At 42.8% G+C, this 26,360-nt stretch overlaps 2 protein-coding genes across 3 annotated transcripts in view; both read left to right on the top strand.

Moving 5' to 3' along the window:
- Positions 1 to 4,135, top strand: part of frem1a (Fras1 related extracellular matrix 1a) — a 68,322-nt gene extending 64,187 nt beyond the window's left edge. For both annotated transcript variants that reach the window (XM_032544662.1, XM_032544661.1), the window contains exons 34-37: positions 2,842 to 2,973; positions 3,418 to 3,533; positions 3,664 to 3,749; positions 3,837 to 4,135. In XM_032544662.1, the coding sequence (XP_032400553.1) occupies positions 2,842 to 2,973; positions 3,418 to 3,533; positions 3,664 to 3,749; positions 3,837 to 4,033 (531 nt within the window). In that variant the 3' untranslated portion in view covers positions 4,034 to 4,135. The remainder of the gene's footprint in view (positions 1 to 2,841; positions 2,974 to 3,417; positions 3,534 to 3,663; positions 3,750 to 3,836) is intronic.
- Positions 4,136 to 5,745: 1,610 nt separating this feature from the next.
- Positions 5,746 to 13,253, top strand: LOC116707336 (leucine-rich repeat-containing protein 72). The gene is given in 6 exon segments (XM_032544664.1): positions 5,746 to 5,923; positions 6,905 to 7,145; positions 8,435 to 8,626; positions 9,222 to 9,299; positions 12,917 to 13,067; positions 13,069 to 13,253. Coding segments are annotated over 5 exon segments (615 nt in total). The 5' UTR covers positions 5,746 to 5,923; positions 6,905 to 6,993; the 3' UTR covers positions 13,111 to 13,253.
- The last annotated feature ends 13,107 nt before the right edge of the window (positions 13,254 to 26,360 follow it).

The raw sequence follows: 26,360 nt of genomic DNA, 5'->3' as shown, positions 1-26,360 counted from the left end.
TTGGGGTCGAGGCCGACTCGTTATATGTTTCCATTCACGTAGATCTGTCGCCTACCTGGGTCGTCAGCTACGGACGGTGTAAAACAACAGGAAATAAGACACCGCTACCAAGAGCCTGGGTCTGGGGGGGGTCGGGCCTGGGTCTTGGCCTGGGCCTGGGCCTGGGCCTGGGTCTGTCCCAGGTTTCTGCCTAAAAGGAAGTTTTTCCTCGCCACTGTCGCACGTTTGCTTGCCTGGAGGAAACTACTAAAACTGTTGGGTCCTTGTAAATTCTGGAGTGTGGTCTAGACCTGCTCTATCTGTAAAGGGTCTCGAGATAACTCTTGTTATGAATTGACACTATAAATAAATTGAAATTGAAATTGAAGTACTCAGTCCGTAGGGGGTTGGTTTGGAATCGGAGGGTTGCTGGTTCAAGTCCCTGTATGGACTAAAGTACGCAGTGTGGACTGGTAGCTGGAAAGATGCCAGTTCACATGCCAGGCACGGCTCTTGAGCAAGGAACCGTAACCCCATCCTCCATTTGTGCATGAATAGGACATGAGCATGTGTCTGGTTTTCAAGCCTGTGTGTAGTGATTACTAACATATAATTTCCCCACTGGGTATCAATATGTCACGGACAAACAACATTGTTTCACGGACGTGACTATTTCACAAGCATCACAGACTTAGGTCTGTAACCAAGTCAGTTAACTTAACAAAGGGACCGGTGACGTTTGGTTTCACCCGGGACTCGAACAACAGTCTCCAGGGGCCTGTTGCACGAAAGTAGAATAAGAATATCCAGGATAGGTGAAAAAGCGCAGCTTGACTTAGTGTGATCCGCTCATCGCGGCTTAGTCTGCTGCACGCTTGCCGAGCCAGGATGAACAGGTGGAGCTACGTCAAGCCAGGTGGAGATAGCCGGGATAAGTGCACGTTCACGGCTTTCTCAAATAGACCACGTTATCGATCACAGATTTACTGATGCAGAGATGAGAAGACGCATGCGCCAAATGTTTCACCCAGGACAGCAGCTTCTAATGGAAAGTAACGAGGAGGTGAATGTGCAAAAAGGGAAATACGGCTGTTATCAAATGGAAAGAAAAGCCCGAAATAGCAGTGAGCAGAGGGACAATGTTCCCGGGAAATGGACCCTACGGACTCTAGGCTTAATTCAAACCCTTTTCACAACGTGAGAACTTTTTTACAACCCGCCACAATTCTCTATAAGCTATGTCTATTCTTTGTACAATTAATGTTCATGCAGAACAATCAAAAGGGACAACAAAGAAAAGAAGTAAGTGACTTCAATACACGCGGTGAACATATATGTAAAACAATTCATGTTTTTTTATTCTTCTGACAGTGACTGCACCAAAATAAAGAGATTAAGAACATTGTGGTGTTCCCGGTGTGATTAACGTAAACTACACTATATACGTAGGCTACTGTATATGGCCACGTTATTGGTCCAGGGATGTGAGACTAATTGAAAGGTTTGAAACCAATGTAAGCTAAATAAAAAAAAACATTAGGCCCACTTAATAAGGAGTAACACAAACTACGAGTAAGCAACAAGAAATGAAATCATGAATAATTGGTCTCTGACCAGTCTGCCATTATTATCATCTGGGAATATCGCTCCATTAATATCGTCACACTTAATCTCCGGAGCGCGTCCTGTAGAAACCTGAAGCTGAGACCACGGACGCTGCGCTGCTCATCTCTACTTTTACAGAGAGAGTGGACACCGACGCGACTCGCGGTCTGCCGGCAGGCAGCGGTCAACGGCCACCGGGCACCGGCCACCAGGCACCGGCCACCGGCCGACGCCAGGCAACCTCGAAACAGTCGCACTCCGCATCAGGGTGCCAGTGCAACCATTTGTAACCGTCTAAACAAGTAGTATTAGTGTTTAAATCAAACTCGCGGGTAGGCTTTGCATTTAATAAAATAAAGCAGAACACATGCAGAGACTACGGAATAACTGTTAAACACGTTCATTTCGGATCAGACGGTAGCTGATTTCACACATGAGACTCCAGGATTAATCTTACCGCTGTCCGCTGTGCGGCTGTTGCCCGGCTGTTGGCCCGCTGTTGCCCGTCTGTTGGCCCGGCTGTTGGCCCGGCTGTTAGCCTGCCTGGACCAGGCTAGCCAAAATAAATCTCCATGGTAACTTGGCTGGGCTTAATTCAATCTGGTTTCGTGCAACCGAGTCCAAGCTAAATTCATCCAGGATAACTTGAATATCCCGGCTTAATCCCTTATCCCGGTTTCGTGCAACAGGCCCCTGGTTGAAGGTTCTATGTTTGGAACTATTTCACCAACGTAACCACGTCACAGATGTAACTATGGTACAAACTTAGGTCGGTAACAAAGTTGGTTAATTTAAATAAGACTTTTGGTTTCACACGGGACACAAACTTTGGTCTCTTGAATGAAAGTTCTGTGTTTTACCCATCCACCCTCCCTTAACAGAGTTTAACACTCCTATACTTTATATGTATACTACCTCCCTTAAAAAACTCCCACAGCCTCTATAGGTCACCGCCTAACAAGAAGTGGGAATATAGACCGTTATAAGCCGTTCACAATCGACCTATAGGGCCATTTACAGTTGATGTGAATGAAAGGCTGTTTGATCCCACAACGTAGTTCAGGATCAGAATGTGTGGGTTGAGTATTGTTGTGTGTATCCATAAATGTATCTTTACCACTATGGGACACTTTACTACCCACTTTTCCTCAAACATGTCTCACGCTTGTTCCAAACTTTCTATGACCTGTTTACAGTGTTTAGCATTCCAGTTAAAGCGAAAAACTAAATTTTCCTGTGGATTTGTATGGCCCATAGGCTACAGCTGATGACTCCATACCTAAGCCCTGTGTGCCAGAACTGATGGGACTCCTGCATTTCGACCAAACTACCAATCAGCTCCTTCACTGCAACGGCGTCTCCTGGAGACCCTGGGCACCAACCGATCAGGTATTGCAGCTTGTTGACGAAGGAACCTACTTGTTATAAGCATGTGCTAGCCGCTCTGCATCTATGGGAGAAAGATATCTGACCTACAGTACGCTATATTTTTATTTAGCGTTTTTTTGGTTATATTTGGTTTGAGGACTGCTGTTTTGAAGGCTTGAGTTTGGCAAAATTGTCCGTCGCCAACAAAGCTAATTAAGACAATCAGCTCCACACAACTCTCTCTGGATTTCTCAGTACTTTGCTCAGAAGATTGTGGCGTTTTGGGACTTTCCCATGCAGAAACTCCAGTGAACATAATGACCTCTTCTGAAGAGTCCATCGTGGTTTTTTAATCCTCCGTGTCCTTCTTGGTTGTCATTACTTGGAATCATCAAGTGGGCGGCAGAAACTACTTACTATAGCTTTAAAGTTCAACATATCTGCCTGTTTCTTTCTGAGTCACAGATGGTGAAGGCCCAGATGTGTCCTCAGGGCTGGACCTTTCATGGTGGCCACTGTTACACCCTCAGCACTGACCACAAGGCCACATGGAGCACAGCCAATAAGGCCTGCAGGGAGAGGTACAGTTTCCCATGGAGCTGTGGGTTCAAGGATAAACAGAGAAATTGATGTAGAAAGAATGGACATACATGCTTTGGATTAGTTGTCCTTTAGAATAGACAACTTTCCCTCTTGTCCTTTTGATTTCAGATATAAAGGCACACTAGCAAGCGTTCTCTCTAAAGCCGACATGGACTGGCTGTGGGACTTCAGCAGAAGAAAACCATTTTGGATAGGTCGAAACATTTCTGGCAACACCATTCTGTTTTTGTGTTGTAGAGTACAATTTTATACTCCAAGTGATCTTTCTCCTACTGCTTCAGGGCTGAATGACAGGGACGGCAAAGGACGCTGGGAGTGGGCGGGCGGTGAGCCGGTCACCTACACCAACTGGAGAAAGACGCCCCCCCGGTCCAAAAGGAAGGGAAACAAGAAGTGCGTCCTGGTGTGGAGACGGGCCAAGTGGCAAATCAGGGACTGCAAGACGGGTAGAGGTCATCACTTTGTGTGTTCAGTGTGAACTTCGAATCGAATAGTGCACACAGCATCACAGCCATGAGCCACTGTGTTGTCTCAGAAGGAGGATGGACGGATCCTCGGAGAATTTAAACTGCAATGCCGGGAAAAAACTTTCCAATATGGATCAAAGGAAACTTTACTGGAACTGTTCATATCATTTATAGCGAGCAAGAATCATTGTCTAAAAAGTAACCCCTGCTACATTTAGTGACAGTGTTTACACTGCATTTATTCTTATTAACCACTGAAAGTGATGTTATATATATATATATATATATATATGTAAAGCATACAAGAGATTACTTTTAAATGTATTTACTATATTTTCAGACAGCTACAGACTCACTGTGTGTACGGAAGAGGATTAGGGCCACTGGTGAAAAATGTATGTGAGTTCTGACTTTAATCTCAGAATTCTGACTTTTTTTAATTCTGACTTAAATCTCCGAATTCTGAGAAAAAAGTCAGAATTCTGAGATTTAAATCAGAATTAAAAAAAGTCAGAATTCTGCGATTAAAGTCAGAATTCTGAGAAAAAAGTCAAAATTCTGACTTTAATCTCAGAATTCTGACTTTTTTTAATTCTGACTTAAATCTCCGAATTCTGACTTTTTTTAATTCTGACTTAAATCTCCGAATTCTGAGAAAAAAGTTAGAATTCTGAGATTAAAGTCAGAATTCTGAGATTAAAGTCAGAATTGAAAAAGTCAGAATTCTGAGATTAAAGTCAGAATTCTGAGAAAAAAGTCAGAATTCTGAGATTAAAGTCAGAATTCTGAGAAAAAAGTCAGAATTCACATAAATGTTTCACCAGTGGCCCTAATCCTCTTCCGTACCGAGTGTCTAGTGGTTTGCGGTACAGCTAATTTACTAAATCTGTTTTGTTGGTATTTGTCCTACAGATTATGCAATGGTCCAAATCTAGAGTTAAGGCTTTTATTATTTAGATTGATATAGTGCTTACAATTGACATATTCCTAAATTCAGTTTACACATTCAGCAGATGAATACTGCCATTTGTAGTCTAATGTGTGTCCTGTTGATGGAAATTTGGGATGAAAGGAAACTCACACAATGCACAGGAAGCAGTAGTGTTAGGGAGGGGCCAATGGGGGCCCAACAGCAAATCTTTGCTGGGGGCCCCGGGCCAATCCAGCCATGGGATTCCACTAGAAAACTCTTTGTTTCAACACATGTATGTTTATATGTTTCTATAAAGATTAGAAGGATGCTCGAGCTTTTCATTTGATCAAATATGTGATTAAACCTCGTTATTTCCATTCATTGACATGTATATTTGGCACTCTTGATGGAAAAAAAACATCTAAATAAATTTCAAGATGGTCTCATTGTCTATTTGTGTAAATTTAGCTCTGATATTAATATCAAATGTGTGGTATTTTTTCATTTATATAATGTGAATTCCATTTGTGAAAATCTCATTTAAGAATTTGTGGAATTCTTATGGTATTTATGTGCTTGTAAGAACTCCCGCACACTCTTATCTGACATGTGTCCTGTAATAGATCATATGTGTTCAAAATAAACCCATATTATAGAGGTAGTGTTATTTCTTAATCCAGTGATCTGCCATCGTCTATGATCAGCAATCCTGTCACTGGTTCTGGTAAATCAAGACTGAATGTTGACATGTCTTCACTGTTTGAGCGGGTGTTGTTGTTTTCCCCTTTCTGAGAATTCAACACGCTATCAATGCTATTTCGATGTGGTCCAAAGAGGCCTGCGAACCACAAGGTTCAGCAGCAATGTGATTATCCCCATCATGTGATCTACAGCCGGGCTATGAAAGAGGGCCTTTTTATATAAGCTGTAAGCAGTCCTCAGAAGGTTTCCATGCACTGAACACAGACACCAGATCCTCTTCAGCTCGGTAAGTCCAGCTATAACTGAGTAGATGTTGTTGTACTGCATGCCGCATCAAGATTCATATTGGAGTCTTTCACAAAGTAGCAGGACAACCTAAGGTATCTATGAGCAGTTTAAGATGATTGCCAACATGTTATGGTTGATTACTACTGTAAATGATGACCAATGGTCTACACAAATCTGCTGATAGCAGCATGTGGAACACCAGATAATCACGGAGAACGTTGCTGCTAGGTAACGTGTTAAGTGCACCAGTAGCTGCTTTCTTACTTCACAGTGTCACACATGCATGACTCAAATAATTTAGCCAGAGAGCAGCACTATTTTGAATAATCTCAACCTTAATAATAGCTTTACGCCAGATTACTCCATTCGCTGAGCACTTTTCAGAATTAGGAGGGCCTGGAGGTGACGTAACATACCCTGTGACGGCCGTTTTTTGAGGTCAACATGTTCTGTCTCCACTGTTTGTGATGAACAGGGCTCATGCCTTTATGCTAAGCTAGGCTAACCATGTCCTGATTCCAGCTCTGTCGAGAATTATGCACATGTTCTTCTCTCACTTTTAGAAAGAAAGTATGTTGAAATATTCGTTTTAATCTAGAAAGCCCACCTTTCAGCAATCCCTTTATAATGTCAGTGTAACGTATTTATTACAAATTGAACCTATAGCAGTGTTTCTCAGAAGATCTCAGTGGTGTTTTCTCCAGATTGTAAAATGTGGGCCTTGGTTGTAAAATCCCAATCCTCCCATTTGTCTTGAACACATACATGGCTTATGGGAGAACATTTGTGACTTTGCATCAATCATAAATGCTTAATTACAAATGCTGCTGGAAGAAGTAATGTTAGAGTCATTTTAGCATTACACTGAGTAGGCGTTCATAATGTTGTGTTCACCCTTTTGCGGGCAAACTGGAAATGTATTGTACAATGTAACACTGTAGAATTAAATGTCATGTGTCTGTACTGTCGTTTATTCAAGGTTTGACCATGACATAATCATCTGACGCCTCTCCTAATTTCCATTGAAACAAGTGGAGAGGAACTAAAGAAGAAGACGTGTTTTTTGTCATGGATCCTCATTCTTCGGGCCAACCCGGTCAACCCATCTTTCAGTGGCTTTCTTTTGCTCACCAGGGCCTGACCGAAATCCCCAATGAAGCCATTCTAACCCAGACAGACACACTCGAGGTGCTGGATCTGAGTTACAATCTGCTGGATGAGTATCCTTTTCGTAATAACCAGAAATTCAAGGACCAAAAAACAACTGCCTAGTGGCTCTTTGGGGCTCCATGTTGTGTACGCGGTATGCTTGGTGTTCAAGGGACTAAGTGATGCTAGCTGCTAGGCTAAAAAACATAGGCGCCACCAAGGCTAACAATTTAGCAAGCTAGCAAGCTAATTGTAGGCCAGCATTCTCCTCTCTTTCCAGCTACGTGCACCTGTAGAAGCTAGAAATATGCACGAAATCAACCTTGTTTTGAGAAAAACATGTTTTATCCGCAATCATGTGGAAAAAACTACACCACCCACAATCCCAAAACCCTTTTCATGCTTCTGCAGACGCTCCACTCAGAGCTGTAGCCTATGTCATTACGGCCTAACGTGTCATACCCGATGAGAGTTAAGTCGGACCGGCTATAGTCGAGTTTTTTACGGCTTTATATGTCATACTGAAATTTGTGAAATCCATAAAATAATACACTCATCAAAAACTATAACAGTAGATGGAAATCATTTCAAAAAGTCTTAGCTGTCTGTGGTTGTTTGATTGCTAACGTTAGCTCAAAACGCCATTCAACTGACAGTCTTTCTGCAGTTACATTAAAATATCATTTTGAATTCCTTATGAGCATTGTCAAGATATTTCAGTCTGAACCAAAATTATGGACCTACTGAGAGACCTCTTCAGCTAGCATGGCTAAAGACACATTAAGTTAAAGGGGGGGCAGCAGCTCAGTCCATAGGGATGCCAGTTCACCTCCTGGGCACCTCTAGGTACCCTTGAGCAAGGCACTGTACCCACCCCAACCGCTCAGGGTGCTGGTCCAGCTGGCAGCCCACCCACTCTGACATGTCTCCATTTGTGCATGAATAGGTCCTGAGCATGTGTGTATTTCAGACCTGTGTACATTTTTTATTATTACATCTTAGCATGTAGGAAGAAACTGACCGGGCTAGTGTTTGTGGAAGAAAATGTGAATGTTTCAAGGTGCAAGGAGGTGGAATTCTTTGTATTTATTGCATCAGGATGACTGAAACTGATAGATAGATATCAGTATGTTATATCCTGAAAACATTAGTATTATGTAGGGTGTTTATGGTTTATGGTATGTGCGGAAACACCTCCAAGAAGTCCTAGTTTATACCCCTCTTTTTATTTACCATATCTTTTGTAACAACATACTATAGAATACTACCTCCCAGTAATATACATTATGATGAATAGTAATATATCCTTCTATAGAGACTGACAAACCATGTTGAGATGGGTGTGTTGTCCTTCATTCAGTCCTTATTGGAACCCGGCTCTGCTGGGTCAGCTGGAGAAGCTCAGCACCCTGATCCTGGACTGCAACAACTACACATCGCACATCAAGTTCCCGTACATGCCGAGTGTCACCACAGTGTGCATCAACAAGAACAAGATCAACAATCTGCCCGTGTTCGTGGAAGAAATCCGACGGAAGTTCCCGAACATAAAGTGAGCCTGGGAATGTAATTACATCCGTTAAAAAGAAAACGTCTCGGGTTACGTATGTAACCCTTGTTCCCCGAGATTGGGGAACTCGAACTGCGTCGGTTACGACACTAAGGGAACGCCTTAGTGTCGTAACCAACGCCGTTCAAGTTCCCCTCGAAGGGGAATGTCTCGGGTTACGTATGTAACCCTTGTTCCCCGAGATAGGGGAACGAGACACTGCGTCGGTTACGAAACTAAGAGAACGCCTTAGTGTCGTAACCGCCGCAGTTCGAGTTCCCCTCGAAGGGGAACGTCTCGGGTTACGTATGTAACCCTTGTTCCCCGAGATAGGGGAACGAGACACTGCGTTGGTTACGACGCTAATGCGTTCCCTTAGTGTCGTAACCGACGCAGTTCGAGTTCCCCTCGAAGGGGAACGTCTCGGGTTACGTATGTAACCCTTGTTCCCCGAGATAGGGGAACGAGACACTGCGTTGGTTACGACACTAAGGGAACGCCTTAGTGTCGTAACCGACGCAGTTCGAGTTTTCCTCGAAGGGGAACCATCATTTTTATTCCTTCCTGCTTCATGCTTCTACATTCCTTTCCAATGCAGGATTCTCAGTATGATGAACAACGAGGCGGCGCCTAGCTATTTCAACGGAGGAAGTCTGACCCAGTACAAAGACTACAGGTGAGGTCCTCATCAGTACCTGCTCAGTTTTGCAGATTTTTTTGATTTATTTAACCTTTATTTAACCAGGACGTCCTTTGAGATTGAAATCTCTTTTCACAGCAGAGTCAAAATCCCACGTAGAGGAAAGGAACAGGTCACATGTGGCGGTTATATTTTTGAGTTACATGGCATTTTAACGTGGCCTTAAATTCATTTAATGGGACTAGATCATTTAGATGGAGCAGGTTTTGTAAGTTATTGGAGCAAAGTAAGAGAAGATGTGGTCACTGACTATAGAAAATCAAAGGATCCCTCTATACACGCTGAATAGTCTTTGCTTATGAAAAAATAACATGTTCGTCACTTGACTTTGAAGTCTCTTTGCAATAACCAGGCCTATAAAAAGGGCAATGGCGATACCTTTTCTGGGAATTTGGGGGTTTAGCTACCTGGAGGGACTCTTCAGTGTCAAATATCCATCAAATCCAGACCAATGGTGCATGTCTCTGTCTGTCTGAGATTTTTACTTACACTATGGTGCCCCCATCTGATACATTGGTGCAAGAACATGGTACCAGAACACCCGTGTTTTGTCAAAATTAGACTTGTCGTGTCTGAGAAATGGAGCAATGTATTTACTATTTATGGACAATCAGTGTGTCATTGCATCCATACTTTAGGGACAACAACTATACATCAACAACATACAAAATTAACAGAATTCTATGGGGCATTGTTTGGTTTTTATTGACAGCTGAAGAAATGAAAGGGGAGAGAAAGAGAGAGAGAGAGAGAGAGAGAGAGAGAGAGAGAGAGAGAGAACGACATGCAGTTACATTTAAAGTTTAACTCATATTGTTAACATTTGCATTTAACATGTTGGTTTAAATGTGATAAAGATGCTCTAAATTGAAAGGAAAGTGAGCAAAATACTCAAAATATATCAGCTATAAGGGTACAACATATTGTAAAGAGAATTCATCAGTGGAACATACATCCATCAATTTCAAATTTCACAAAAATGATTTATGATTTAGACTGCTCATGTTCCAAGTGGGACATATGAAGTCCAGGGGTCCATTAAATCCAAGGATTGATAGAGGACTGGACTGTTACTTTTCACTGACACGATGAGAATGGCATAATCCAGTTGGTCTGACAGGCAAGCCGGTGTGATAATGTGGCCTATGATTTTAATATGTATCGTTACATTTTTATTCAAAGTACACAAATTAATGGACATGAATGTTACAGACATAATACAAAACACCACATCACATGCCACAACACACATACATATATATATATATACATACATACAATATACATACATACATATATATATACATACCTACACACCTAAATACATCAACATACATAACATACATACATGCATGCTTGCCTACATACATACATACAACACACATGATAATAAATATATAATATCTATAACATACATGCATACATACACACATACATATATACACCACCGGCCACTTTATTAGGTACCCCATGCTAGTAACGGGTTGGACCCCCTTTTGCCTTCAGAACTGCCTCAATTCTTCGTGGCATAGATTAACAAGGTGCTGGAAGCATTCCTCAGGGAGTTTGGTCCATATTGACTGATGCATACACAGTTGCCGCAGATTTGTTGGCTGCAATCCATGATGCGAATCTCCCGTTCCACCACATCCCAAGATGTCTATTGGATTGAGATCGTGACTGTGGGGGCCATTTGAGTACAGCGAACTCATTGTCATGTTCAAGAAACCAGTCTGTGATGATTCAGCTTTATGACATGGCGCATATCCTGCTGAAAGTAGCCATCAGAAGTTGGGTACATTATGATAAAGGATGGACATGGTCAGCAACAATACTCAGGTAGGCTGTGGCGTTGCAACGAGCTCCATTGGTACCAAGGGGCCCAAAGAGTGCCAAGAAATATTTCCCACACCATGACACCACCACCACCAGCCTGAACCGTTGATACAAGGCAGGATGGATCCATGCTTTCATGTTGTAGACGCCAAATTCTGACCCTACCATCGACTGTCGCAGCAGAAATCGGAGACTCATCAGACCAGGAACGTTTTCACTCTTCTATTGTCCAATTTCGATGAGCTTGTGCAAATTGTGTCTCAGTTCCTGTCTTAGCTGAAAGGAGTGGCACCCGATGTGGTCTTCTGCGCTGTAGCCCATCTGCCTCAAGTTCGACGTACTGTGCGTTCAGAGATGCTCTTCTGCCACTTGGTTGTAACGGGTGGTTATTTGAGTCACTGTTGCCCTTCTATCAGCTCGAACCAGTCTGGCCATTCTCCTCTGACCTCTGGCATCAACAAGGCATTTCCGCCCACAGAACTGCCGCTCACTGGATGTTTTTTCTTTTCGGACCATTCTGTAAACCCTAGAGATGGCTGTGCGTGAAAACCCAGTAGATTAGCAGTTTCTGAAATACTCAGACCAGCCCTTCTGGCACAACAATCATGCCACGTTCAAAGTCATCAATCCCTTTCTTCCCCATACTGATGCTCGGTTTGAACTGCAGGAGATTCTCTTGACCATGTCTACATGCCTAAATGCAGAGTTGCCGCCATGTGATTGGCTGCTTAGAAATTAAGTGTAACGAGCAGTTGGACAGGTGTACCTATAAAGTGGCCGGTGAGTGTATATAAATACATGCATGCATACATACATACATACATACATGCATACACACATACATACATACATACATACATACATGCATACATACACACATACATGAAAGATTTTCAACTATATTAGACCTGAATTTCTGCAGGTGCAGGTGCATAGTGTGCCTTCGACGTCACAGCCCAGGGGGGTCGGACTGCAGGGGAAAAGGGGACTGAGTATATAGGGTCCCCATGCAAGAAGGGGGCCCAAAAAGATCCTAGAATTAATAGTCTTGGCTGCGGGAAGGGCCCATATTCTGCTGGTGTGGTTGTGACAAAATTGTTGACCCTGTACACAGGCGTATTCTCTTTATTCATAAATCTTGTGTAATGTAATCGGATGTAGTGTTTCATTGTGTTGTGGCAATGTGCACACCCATGTTATGGAAGCAAATTAGGGACGTAAGTATTTGACTTTTAACAGCTATTCAATACTTAAAATATTTTTACACTGAAAACCATGTATCTCAATCTATTAGTTCTGTATTCACGTGTTTCAAATTGAAAAATTGAATTTTCTCGATCTGCAATTTCGAAAGCTGTATTGAAAGGTTTTTTTAAGGGTCATAAATTTAGATCCAAAACCCTGAACAAAAAAACCTTTGGTTCAGTTTGTTCAGATTAGAGTGGTCAAATTTCAAAATAAAGCTCAGCGGTCTAACTTTTTGTTTCAAAGAGGCGAATTCAGAACAAATACATGGTTTTCAAAGAACAATATGTCAATATTAGGTATTCAGTGGGTATTAAAATTCACATTCTGTCCTATAGTGTGTCTCTTATTTGCTTCCTTAGATGTCATGTTCCCACTTTGTTCTGGAGTAGCACTCCCTGTCCCATAGGACTCATTTTTCAAACTTTTTATGCCAGCACTCAACAGAAAACATGTACATGACCTTATGCATAAATCATGCCTCTCAGATTTGATGGCCTCTGCCTCCTCAGACAGTACGTCATCAGTCAGATCCCAGGCCTGGAGATCCTGGATGACACCGAGGTCCTGGAGAAGGAGAGAGCCCAGGCTCGAAAGACCTACCGACTGCAGCAGAGCAGTCACAGCAGCAGAAAGAGACCCGGGGACTCCTCGAAAAAAAACCACGCACGTGCAGAAAAAGTCAAATACTGTCATAAGCCAATAGGATAATATACATTTACATAACATGACACTCTCAGCATCATAACTCCCATTGTGTGTTCTGTAACTGCTTGTATGTATTTAACATGTATTTGGAGCTAAAAGAAGTCCCCCCTGAGATAAATATTCAAATCCAAACACCATGTTTTATAATAGTTGCACTATTAAATTAAAAAAACATGAAATATTCTGCGTGTCTCATGCATCATTTTCTGACTTTATTTAACAAATTTAACATGACTTAGTTGACAGCTGTGGGAAGTGATGTCTACAATTTATGTGGGTTTGAAAAGTGCGGCACCAGGCACCTTAATACATATATATACATATTTATACATATTTATACACAGTATATATATATGTGTGTGGTGCTATCTTTGGTGCTCCCCCTAGGGAGAGACAGAGTTACAGAGAGAGAAATTATGAAATAAGGGCCTAGACATAATTTCACGTCTGCGGCAGTGAGAAGATCGACAGAAAATGACTCGACAACTTCTTGACAATCGAATTAAAAAGTCGCATTTCAAGAAAAAGTGCCAAGATTGATAGTCGCAGGCTCTCAAAAGTGCAAAGTCTGTCTCACACTTTAACGAGCATCACTTCAAAGAAAATGAAAATATAGATTTCCAAAAAAAAAATCTTAACTCAAAGTCCACTCAGTAGAAGCCCCTAAAGCGTTCCATTCATGCGTGTCAATGCCATATCAGAGAAATGGTTCTGAAGACAAGGTGTCCTGACTTTTAGTCAATAGTAGCCAAGGTAGTAGCTCCAAAAAAAAAAGCTGGAAACTACATTTGCCAGACCCCATAGAGCGTAGACCTGAGAACCACTTGAGATATTACGTAACCGTCTTTGACACAGTCGAGTCAAGTAGTTTGATCACATGGAGAAGCGTTGGTTCCCATTCATTGCGATCAGATGATCACTTGCTGCTCTTTGTTCCATTTGCCCGTACAAATCTAGGAAAAAAGGGCTTTTGTCTGCTCCGCTCCTTCTGCATGGAACTCGTTGCAAAGAGACTTGAAATGATCTGAACTTATTTCCTTAAATGCTTTTAAATCCAGATTGAGAGAGCCTGAAATGACCCCGTTTACATTGGAAATGTTTTTAACGATCTGTGTTCTATAACTTTTATAAATGTAATTGATTGTGTTGTTGCCCTGCCTCTTGGCCAGGACTCCCTTGAAAAAGGAGATTTTTAACCTCAACGGGACTTTTCCTGGTTAAATAAAAAGGTTAAATAAAAAAATAAAAAAAATAGCGTGCACAAATGCAGATCAGCACTTTCAGTTCTCCAAGACGCAACGCAAAAAAGCTCCCTGTCCCGTTTCGTATCATCAGCGTTCTGGCCAGAGTTTGCCACGTGGTTTCGTAGATCGCACGAACAGGGACTGCAGTCTCTGACCCTCATTTTCCCTGCCGAAACCAGTCCCGGGTCTGCTGTTCTGTGTGCTGCCCACAGCTTCTGTTTAACATGGTACAGAGCAACTTCTTAAACCTCTTGCGGGCCTCTCCAAACTGTTGGCAGCTGTCTCTAGGGCTAAAGTGGCAACTTTGCTGCGGAGTAGCCAAATGGCTTGGTCGTATCGCCTGGCAACCAATGGGCCCAATGCAAGCATCAGTTAAATATATGAATACATATAAATCAGAATCAGAATCAGAATCCGCTTTATTCGCCAGGTATGAGGACACGCACGAGGAATTTGTCTTTGGAGCATCGTAGCTCACACCGTGCTTACGCACACAAAACAACCAAAACGACAATATACACACTAATATATCCACAATATATACACACTCTAAACAGAAACAATATAGAGGCACGAGTGCAATGAAGAGATCAATACAATTATTTAAATATGGAGCGTAGTGCAAAGGATACTGGTATACATAGTAGTATGTCATTATATAAATGTGGTGGTATCAGCAAAAACATTTCTTGGTTTTTGGTGGAAATTGAGAAACATCCAGCAAAGGCCGGCTTTTTGAAGATTGAAGACGAACATGCTAAAACTAAATCTGTAGTCTGGAGTTTTAATTGTTATTTTAGCATTGTACACTGCAGGGGTGGCTAACCAGTCCAGCACAGCAAAGAGTCACACAACACCCTCACCCTTATAACCCTTGTTAACTTTAGTTTTACAGTTAGTTAGTTTTTGGAATTTATGGTCAATAAACGTCATTTATAGGAAATGATACTTCATGTTTGAGTTAGAAAAGCAGAAATTAGGAATTATTGAGACTAAAAGTAAAGGAATGGATGTTGACGGATAATCACAGACTGGAATATGTCAACTTTTACTCAATACTATTTCAATAACACTTCCATTGGTTTTTAAATGCTATAAAATTGAATAAGACCCAAAATTAATGAAAGTAGAGATTTGTACTTGGCAAAGAGCGTTGTGAGGAATCAATCATGTTATTTTGGGGGATTAAAAAGAACACTGATGTAGGAAAACGGGTCAATCGGACCCGAGGACAACATGAGGGTTGATTGTGCGGTCTGACGCGGATCGCGCAAATATCGCCAACCGACGCTTATCTTTAAAATCCCAACTCTCATCCAAAGCGATGCTGAAATACAGGCATTGGTCAAACTGTGTTTCAACGGAGTTGTTAACGTCCGATATCGTGCCGTGAGAGCTGCAGGTCTGACACAGATCGCTTTAAAATTGTCACTTTCAGGCGCGAGGATAGCGATGACATCTTTGAGATGACGGACCGAGCTCCTCTCTTCTCTATCTAGATCCATGTCCCAGAAATGCGTCTTACTAACCTAGCTCTGGGGAGTCACTCCCCGGAGTCCTTATGTTCTTTTTCTTTTTCTACTACAAAGAACTGCTACAAACTACAGACACCGCCTACCAAGAGCCTGGGTCTGGGTCTGGGTCTGGGCCTGGGCCTGGGTCTGGGCCTGGGACTTGGTCTGGGCCTGGGTCTTAGCCTGGGTCTGGGCCTGTCTGAGGTTTCTGCCTAAAAGGAAGTTTTTCCTCTCCGCTGTGGCCCTGTTGCTTGCTCTGGAGGAGACTACTAGACCTGTTGGGTCCTTGTAAATTCTGGAGTGTGGTCTGGACCTGGTCTATCTGCAAAGGGTCTCCAGATAACTCTCGTTATGAATTGATACTATAATTAAAATTGAATTGAATTGAGATATGTCTTCACAAAGTCCCCTCCACTGTATGGATTTTTAGCACGAGCGGTGTCCCATGCTAACTGATACGATGCTAACAGGGCCGTCTATGAGCGCTTCGCGAATTTTACCAAAAAGCTGCTTCTCTGACTGCCGTTTCAACGCGTTTACCTCGCGCTCGTGGCGTTCCCCCCCCCCCTTTGGGTGAAATCCCGGGCGATGTTAGCATGTTAGCGTGGAGCGAGGTGAAATGGCGCTTCCGGGTTCGACGCTTTAGAACGCGACGGCGAAGTCTCGCGAATCAAGCGGAAAGGCTTCCAATTTCATTTTTCCGTTACATTTCCTTTAACTATTTTTTACCCCGGCCGCTCAGTAAGGGCCTCACAAGCATAGGCAAAGAGCCACATTTGGCTACCCCTGGTACGTTGTATTAGGATGCAGTACATTAAAGTTGGCCAAGTGAGAGACAAAAGCTCTGTCTATCTTGCGAAACGTTGACCCGTTGTTATCCTGTCGACCCGTACCAACGTCATACCTCATGCTTTGTTTAGTAAGAAGACCTTGAAGAACCCCCGTGTTCCTTGCAACGCCTCGATGTTTCCACATCCCTTCTCCTCTCTCTACCCTTTGTTATCTTATCTGAGTTCCTTCCTCTGCTTGTGCCTCAACCCCCTGCTTTGGTACTGGGTGTTCTTTCTTTTGCGCCCCCTTCTTCTGTCTTCCAAAACCCTTTCTTCTTCCCCCCCCCCCCCAAAAACTCTCATTGTTAGCCAGTCTTTGACTGTGAGGAGTGTTTCCGCCCCGCTGTGCCAAACTGGCCACTTACATGAGGGACATGAGGCCCGGCTGGCAGACCTGGACTATTCCCCCTCAATGTGTGCCACCACAGAAAAACCCACTCTCTTTACCTCGTGGACTTGGAAATGGAACGCAACACCGCAGAAGTTATAATTACTGAAGCGAATCTTTAGAGCCAAATGGGCGGCCTATCACAGACACATGGTGTCTATTCCGAAAGGGACAATATGAAAACCTATTGTTTCGGGTGATTTAGAAACAGTGTCATAGGAACAAGTCCTAAAACCCAGAAATGAGTTCACTTTTTTGCACTTCCCATTCCCTTATCAGGAAGACAATGGTTTTATGGTTAGATGCCTGAAATAACTACTTCCTCAACATTCACAACATTGACCTGCAAGATAAACAGTAATACGACATAAAAATGGCAAACCCCACATTTTCCAAATTTGAAGTTGGGTCCCAGATGCCGATAACGGTGCGTTTCATCTGAGTTTCAGGTTTGAAGCGAATCCTGCTGTGTACTGTAACAAGTACGCGTGCTCAGCTCCCTCCTGCTTCTTTTTATAGTGCCTTTCTGTGTCTATGTGATCCATCCGTGTAGCCACTTTTCAATACGCCATCATCACATTTGCTGACGATACAGCTGCGGTGGGCCTGATCTTAGACCACAATGGAAAAGGCCTGCCTAAAAGGAGAGGAGAACCTGACCCGCTGATGTCTGGGTAATTGTCAGGACAACAACTCAAGGACATTTACACGAGTAAGCCAATCATTCCAAACCACCTAGGTAACAGCATTTTCTCCCTGTTGAGGTTGGGTAGATGGTTCTGGATACGCCAGGCCAGCACGGAGAGGCTTAGGAGGAGCTTCAAAAAGGTATGTGAGAAACACAATTGATTGATTGATTGATTGATTGATTGATTGATTAATTGATTAGTATCTACACTTTCTTTGCTTGCTTGGTGTTATGTGTTTCTTGTATTTATGACCTGGACTTTGGAGAGAGTGCTGAACCAAGAGTCATTAGGCAGGAAAGCATGCTTGAAACCAGTGATTGAACACACCCATACACACACACACACAGACACACACACACACACACACACACACACACACACACACAAAAAACACTAGTTCTCAGAAAGAGGCTGGCTGCTGAAGGAATGGAAACTGTAGCTTCCTTCCCTCCATTCAACAGCTGAAAATACCTTTTCACACACAAACACACACACACACAAATTCTCACATAGAAAACAAGCAACTAGTGTACATTATGTTCTTTGGAAGTCGACACAAACACAACAACAACCGATGACAGGCTCAGGCTCTTGCCGCAAAAGGTTTTTTTGCGATAAAATTATTATTATTATTTTTTTTAAATGTTTTTTTAATTAAAAAAACAGTTACAAACAAAACACTGGGAAATAGGACATAGCGTCCCAGGACTAACAATTTTTTTTTTTTTTAAACTCAAGAGAGGAAAAACGGGAGGGAGGGAGACAAAAACAACACATGCAAGCACAGACACACACACACACACACACACACACACACACACACACACACACACACACACACACACACACAAGACAAGGGACCAAACACCGGTGCAAGTTAGAGTTGCACAGAGTCCGCAATGCTCCGCCAAGTGGTTTTCCCGGCGCTCCATTAGAAGTTCCATATACACCACATCCAAGTAGGAAAGGGTCCACGATTGGGCGGACAGGTCGTTGGGGGGGAGGGGGGGGTTCCAACGGGTTGCAATGAGTTTCTGTAAGTCCAGCAGACACAGCGCGTTTCTGAGTCCCAGAGACCTGAAAGGCTGACGGCTCATTAAGGTCAACGTCATGAAGACACTGACAGTTACATTAGCCAGGGCGGACATTTTGGATGCAATACTGTTATGTGGTGCATTTTCACGGGGGTGAGATATGATCTATGAATGAAGTTGTAGTGAATCTGCTGACGGTCTGGGTTGGGTGACACTTCTGGAACTCTAGACCATACATCATGCCCGTCAACATTGATAGCCAGGCGGGGGCAATCACGTGCCCAGATCCTCTCAATAGGATCACTAAGAACTGATAAAGCCTCAATACCATACCACAGGTTTTTCGGCGGGAACAGGATGGAGGGGTAAAGGCCCCTGCCAGGGGACACCGTGTGCCTTGAGTGCCGACCTTAACTACAGATAAAGGAGGAACGTGGCAGATTGAACGCATTTTGTAAGATAGGGGGGAGTAACAAGCCAACCTCGCTAAAAATGTCTTCTAGACGATGAACTCCCCTTTTGTTCCCATTGTGGAGCTGTTGTCAGCCTCCCACCAATCAGGAGTGCTGTATTATTGAATGATGGGGGGGGGAAGACAAACCTCAAAGTGCCACAGGTAAGATCATAAAAGGAAAGGTAAAAACAACTGTTTAAAATACATATAAATAGTGCAACAACACTGTGGCGCGAGGTTAAAACTCATAGGTTCTGCTCAATAAGAAATGGTTTTATTCCTTTTTTAAATAGTTCGTGGTGCCCTCAGACGGGTCCAAGTCCGAGGAGATTATTAATATATCCGTATAGTGTAGTATTACAAGAGCTGTTGTAGGAAGTAATTTGCCTGTGCTGATGCTGTGAGTACTGTAAAACTGATTCTACTTGCAAGTAAAACCTAACTTTATTTTTATTGAACATTGATAGTACAGGATATGCACACAGAAACAAGATTCACAAAAGGAGGACCAATGTCCACGTTATCGTTTTGTATGAGTTATTACCCCCCCCCCCCTACCCCCCAACCAGAACATACCCCATCCAAGCATAAAGGATAATAATAAAACAATGACAATAGCAACAATAAAAGTAATATAATAGTGACTGATATAAAAAGGAACACAGATAACAAAAAAAAAAATAAATAAAAATAAAATAAACGTAGCTCACCATTGTAGAAATTATGTACTGCACCACTATAGTTCTCATGGACGAATAACACAACTGTAAGTGCTAACGGTTGCTAAGTGGGCACAGTTTTAATCTACCCATATTTCAGCACTGAACCCCAGACAGAAAGAATTTGTCCTGGACCCCCTGAGAGTGTATTTTATTTTCTCTAACTGCATGAGCTGCATTAGGTCATTAAACCACAGAGATACTTAGGTGGATGTTTAGCTTTCCAATGCAATAAGTTCTCCTGCTCAGCAATGTTGTTAAAGCAATGATGGTTTATCTTTTTCCTATTGTCGAGTATCTACTGTCGTAGTGCCAATATAGGCCATACTGCATTAGTTGTAGGTCAATACCAAGGGCTTCTGACAGTGTTTTAAAAGTTTCAGACCAGTACATGCTAGGGCTGAGCACGACCAAACATGGGTCAGGTCGGCAGGAGTGGTTCGACATCTGTCGCAGGTTGCATCTATGTCAGGTATTTTTAGCAAGTCTGTCTTTGGAATAGTGGATGCGATGTACGATCTTAAATTGTATTATACTTATTTGGCACATAAGTGCTGTCTTCCCTCTTAGCAGAGCACTGTCCCAAATGCCTTCTTCCAAGCCCCCTCCCAGCTCATTCTCCCAGTCCCCTTGTTCTTGCAAGAGTCGTATTTTTAAAGGAAGATATACAGTTGTGGATTCTTGAAATAAGTCCTTTAAAGTTGAAAGTAGTTTCTAACAGGCGTCTAAACCTGAAAATGATGGTACATATGGAAAGTTGGGATCATGATGCTGAAGGAAGTGACGGGCTTGGAAATATCGGAAAAGGCTAATCGTGGGAGGTCAAATTATGTGATAGGTCATCAAAGCTAGGAAGATACCGTTTATATACATATCTTTAAATCTTAAATACCTTGCTCTGCCAGAAAGTAAATTCAGAGTCTAATCTAGCTGGGAAAAAAAGATGGTTATTATTTGGGCTTAGATAAGAGATTATTGAACCCGAAGCTACGTCTAATTGGAACCATATTTTAAGGGTATTTATAACTACTGGATGTTGGTGATATGAGAATAGAGATGGGAAAGGTGGAGGGGACCAGGGCTCGAGAGAAGTTGAAGTGCAAGATGGCCTTCAATGGCACCAGTCTGTTCCGGAGTGGGAGCCAGTGCATGATTTTTTGAACATTTGAGGCCCAATAATATAACAGAGTTGAAGAGCTAAGCCACCCTGCATTTTAGGCCTCTGTAACAGTTCCAGTCGTATTCTAGGTTTCTTCCCGCCCCACAAAATGAAATGAAGATCTTATCAATAGATTTAAAGTAAGATTTAGGGAGGTAAAGTGGAATACACTGAAACAGGTAGAGAAACTTGGGAAGCACATTCATTTTTATACAATTCACTTTTCCTGCTAAAGACAGGTGAAGTGTCTTCCATTTGTCCAGGTCTGATTTGACTCTCTCAAATAACGGATAAAAGTTTTCTTGGTAAAGCTTCTGCATGTCCCTTGTAATGTTGATGCCCAAATATCTAAAGCCGTTCCTAGACATTCTGAAAGGCAGAACGTTGTCTTGTATTTGAAGAGCCAGGTCATTAACGGGGTAACATTCACTTTTACTAAAATTCAGTTTGTACCCAGAGAAAGCGCCAAATCTCCTCAAGGCACGAATCACATGGGGGGCACTTGAAACAGGGTCTGATACATACAATAATAAATCATCTGCGTACAGAGAGACACTATGCTCCCCCCCCCCTTTGGATTCTGCTTAGCAAGGGTAATGATTTGAGTGAAATGGACAAGGGCTCTATGGCCAGGGCAAATAGCAGTGGGCTGATGGGGCAGCCCTGACGGGTGCCTCTTGACAGTCGAAAATACCGAGAGCGCCTACCATTTGTAATTACTGAGGCCTTGGGTGAGGTATATAAGATTTTAATCCATGAGACGAAGTTAGGACCGTAACCAAATTTCTTCAGGCATGTAAGTAGATATCCCCATTCTACCCTGTCGAAGGCTTTCTCTGCATCAAATGAGATGACCACCTCGGGGACCGCATTGAGTGCAGGGAGTGAATAGTATTCAATAGCCCGGACATTTGTTAAATGAATGGCGCCCCAGATAAAACCAGTCTGTCAGCAGAGATTACGTCATGCATTGTGGCTTCTAAGCTAAGGCAAGGCGCCTTGGCCAAGATCTTCACGTCACATTTAAGAGAGAGATGGGCCGGTAGAGCCGCATTCTGAATTATCTTTACCTGGCTTAGCAATAGGGTGATTGATGCTTCAGTCAATGTCTGTGGGAGGGATCCACGTGATAGAGAGTCATTAAACATATCAAGTAAAAGTGTAGCCAGTTTACTGAGAACTTCTTATAAACTCTATAGGGTACCCATCAGGGCCAGGCGCCTTGCCATTCGTGCATTGCCCTAAGCGATTGATGATTTCTATACTGTATGAGCTCAGTCTCAGTCCTATGTCTTGCTTTTATGGGGGGAGCTTGGAGATCATTGAAAATTTTCCATGTCAGAGCTGTCAGTTGACGTCTCTGACGTATACAGGTTTGAGTAGAATGAGGCAAATGTTTCATTAATTTCCTCCGGGTCAATAGTTAGTTCACCATCACCTTTACGAATTTGTGGAATCTGTTGAGACATGGTGCGGAACTTAAGTTGGTGTGCAAGCAGCCGTCCAGGTTTATCGCCGTGTTCATAGACATACCCCCGTGATTTTAATAGGAGACGTTCTATCTTTTCAGTTGATGACAAATCATATTGCGTTTGGAGGTCTAGTTTCTTTTTAAATAATCCAGGGGAGGGAGAAATGGAGTACTGAGAGTCCACCATAGCTATTGCTTTAGTGAGTTCCTCTTGCTTTATCCTTTTCATCTTATTTGTTTTAGCAGAATACGAGATAATCTCACCCCTGATTACTGCTTTTAATGTTTCCCACAAAAGGGAGGGGGAGGTGTCATCTTTTTTGTTTAATTCTACAAAGTCATCTATTTTTTGGGATATCATTTCACAAAAGGTCTCATCAGCTAAAATTTCTGTCTAATTTCCAGAGGGGCGGCTAATTGCAAGAAGGAAATGCAAGGCCAAAATACAGGGGCATGGTCTGTTCAACTATAGTTGAGTAGTAGTTTGTGGCAGGGGAGAAGAGTTCGGTCAATAAAGAAGTAATCTATCCTACTATAGGTGATGTACAGAGAAAAAAGAAAAGGACTTGCTTTGTGGAAATAAAAAACGCCAAGGTTCAACATTTCCTATCTGGTCCATAAAGGTTAACAGTAGCTTGGCCTTTTTAGACAGGTTTGTGGATTTAGAATTGGAACGATCTAATATTGGGTTCATTACACAGTTTAAATCACCACCAAATATCAATTGCTGTGAGTTCAAATCTGGAATTAATGAAATTATTTTCCCCATAAATTTATCATCATCCCAATTTGGGGCATAGACATTAATCAAGACCACAGGCTTATGGTAGAGAAGCCCGGAAACCATTACAAAACGTCCTTGAGGGTCTGAGGAGATAGTGGTTACGCTAAACTGGATTCTTTTATGAATTAACAAAGCTGTTCCACAGTTTAGAGTTAAGATTGGAATGGAATAATTCCCCACCCAACCTTTTTTAGTCTAACTTGATCTTTTACCAGTAGGTGGTTTTCCTGTAGGAATGCAACGTCACACTTTAAGTATTTTAGGTGATTAAACATTCTAGCTCTTTAACAGGTCGATTCAACCTTTACATTCCAGCTAATGAATCGTATGGCAGCCCTCTTTCATCATACTATCGATCATGTTTAACTACAAAAAACAAAATGAAATGACAGAACAGTAAAGAGAGTAAGTTAAACACAGATTGTTTAGAAGTCCACAGTTATGTTTGTTTCTTAAGCAAACACGGTGAGCATTTGTTGCAAAAATTCAGTGTGTGCCTTCTCCCTAACCCTATCCATACCCAGAACACAAACAAACTAGAACTAACCTATACTGTCCTTTTCCCTGAGGCAAGCTGCAGGCTAAACACTATTCCAAAACTTCTGCAATACATTCCTCTTGACACTTTGCCCAGGAAGGCTCCCGTGTGATATGATATGTTAAATAAAGTAAAAAAAAAAAAAAAGATGGTTGAGCAATACAATAACTGTAAATAATCAAGCTATATAAAACGTGTACTTAACACATATAACATAAATATTGAAAGGCAACACGGCAGACTGAGTAGTAGAAGAGTTCCAGATAAGTACTTGTATAACAGCATAGTCCAGCAATAACGAAATGAGTGTTCATACCTCACTCCTAATGGCTGACGTAATGAGACTGAACAGACACTTCGTCAAACTCAGGTGGTTAGCCATCTCTACGCTGCGCAGACCAAACCGCGACATGTAGTAGTCTTCCTCCTTACCGAACTTCGAGCGAGAAACTTCTGAGCTTCATCAGGTGAGTCGAAGGTGAGCACATCTTCCTCGCACATCACCCGCAGCCGGCCGGGTACAGCGGTGGAATCTGACGTTCCTCCGGTACAAGGCTTGTTAACGCCGTTGAATGCAGCTCTCTTTTTAGCGAGAGCCGCGCTAACTCTTGGTAACCTCTATAGGTGGTCCTTTATTGAGCTCGTGATCCTGGCCCAGCGTAACGCAGCTTCTTTCTGCTGCTGAATCTGAACAGACAGGAATGTCGGGGTAATCTCCGTCGATCTAAAGGTCGGGGTCCGGTGAGCTCTCTCCAACTCAGGCGGTGCGGAAAATCGGGGCCATCTTTGCATCATACCTCAGACATACTTAACGGTCCTTGCCATCTTCGCCGCCTTCAGGGATGTTCAATATACGGAGGTTAGATCGTGACCGGGTTCTCCAGGTCGTCAATCATCCGAAGTGACTGGTTATGGTTTTGGAGTGTTTTAATGGTAGACTCCGCCACCGTTAATCTTTCAAAGTTGTCACCAGCCACAGACTCAACGAGGTGAGACGGCCCTGGAAAGAGTTCATCGTTGATTGTAGTGAGTCCATTGAATCCTGTAGCGGTTTAATAGCCTCTTGATCAGTAACGACCATCTTCCTTTAGTGGGTTCTCTGTTTGGCGAATTCTGCAGACAATTGGTCCATGGCCACAACTGCCGGTGCTTCGGGAGCGGCAGAGTCTTAGTAGGTGTCGGAGAGTCGTTAGCTGCGAAAGATGCTAGCTTGTCCGCTGCACTCATAGCAACACTTGTAGCCGGAGTTTCTACTTTGTTGGCTGATTTAGTGCGTTTAGATTTGCTCATCTTATGCGGAGTAGACAAACTGGGTCGAACAGTGTTGGATATATTAAAATGCTCCGGAAATATATTTATATAGGAAGTAACAAGAGCAAGCCGGGAGCCTTCGCATGTGCGTCTTCCCTTCATGTCGCAACCGGAAGTCCCGTGTGTATTCTTGATATGAAATTATTCTAACACCATGGCTTTTTTCATCAATTTGAAACAAGATGTGACTTGTGACAGGTTTCGCCACTATCTGTGTAATGTCCAAAAATCCTTTTTTTGGAGACGCTTACTCATCTAACACCTACAGTACACAGTTAGTTAGGGGTATGTTCCACAAAACGTGAATAAAGAAAGCAATTATAAGCAAGCAAAGGAGATTAATTCGCAATCTAAATTAAGCTCCGATGCTAACATTCTTTCTTTAATAGCGGAGAGCAGTGTAAAAAACGTGCCATCAGCAGGATTCCCACGGGCTGAAGGAGGGCTGGTAAGTCCACCAGCATTGTGGGATGGAGGAAAACTGTTCTGGTTTTGGCATTTCTTTAATCGTCTGTCCTTTGACACACCGAGCTCTCCTCCCCTCTATCTTTCTATCTTCCATTTTGTTGCATCCATGTCCCAGAGATGCGTGTTACAACCTAGCTCTGGGGCTCCAAAATCACGGGTACAGCTGTCGCCATGGTCCCGCTACACGTTCTGCGATGTCCTGCTACGTCCGCTACGTCTGCTACGTCCTGCTGGGCCTTGTAATGCCGCACAGTGCCCTGCTACGCCATGAACTACTCCAAAGCACTACTCCGAACTACTATTTTTTTGACTAGAGAGAGCACAGAATCCGGAAAGGGAAGAAGTTGAGTTAGTGACATGCGTTAACACTCAGAAAGTCAAAGACAGACAGACTTCACCAATTCAGGAGACACAAACAAGACCTGTGATCACGAATAATGTAGCTCAGCGAAATTCTTTCAGGAAGACCTAATTAATCAATGCCGTACCTAAAGGGAATCACGCCGTGAGGCGTTCACCTAACCCCAACCCTGCCCAATCAATCGTACACAAATGCCAAATTGGCGGGCCCACTAACCACAAAGGGCCAATCACAGAGTCCCAACCCAGCTTTTAAAACGTCTGTTTCTCCCTTGTGCTATTTAG

Source organism: Etheostoma spectabile, chromosome 19 (genome assembly GCF_008692095.1).
Source record: "Etheostoma spectabile isolate EspeVRDwgs_2016 chromosome 19, UIUC_Espe_1.0, whole genome shotgun sequence".
NCBI lineage: Eukaryota > Metazoa > Chordata > Actinopteri > Perciformes > Percidae > Etheostoma > Etheostoma spectabile.
Note: the sequence above shows the minus strand (reverse complement) of the source record. Positions and strands in the feature narration are given on the sequence as shown.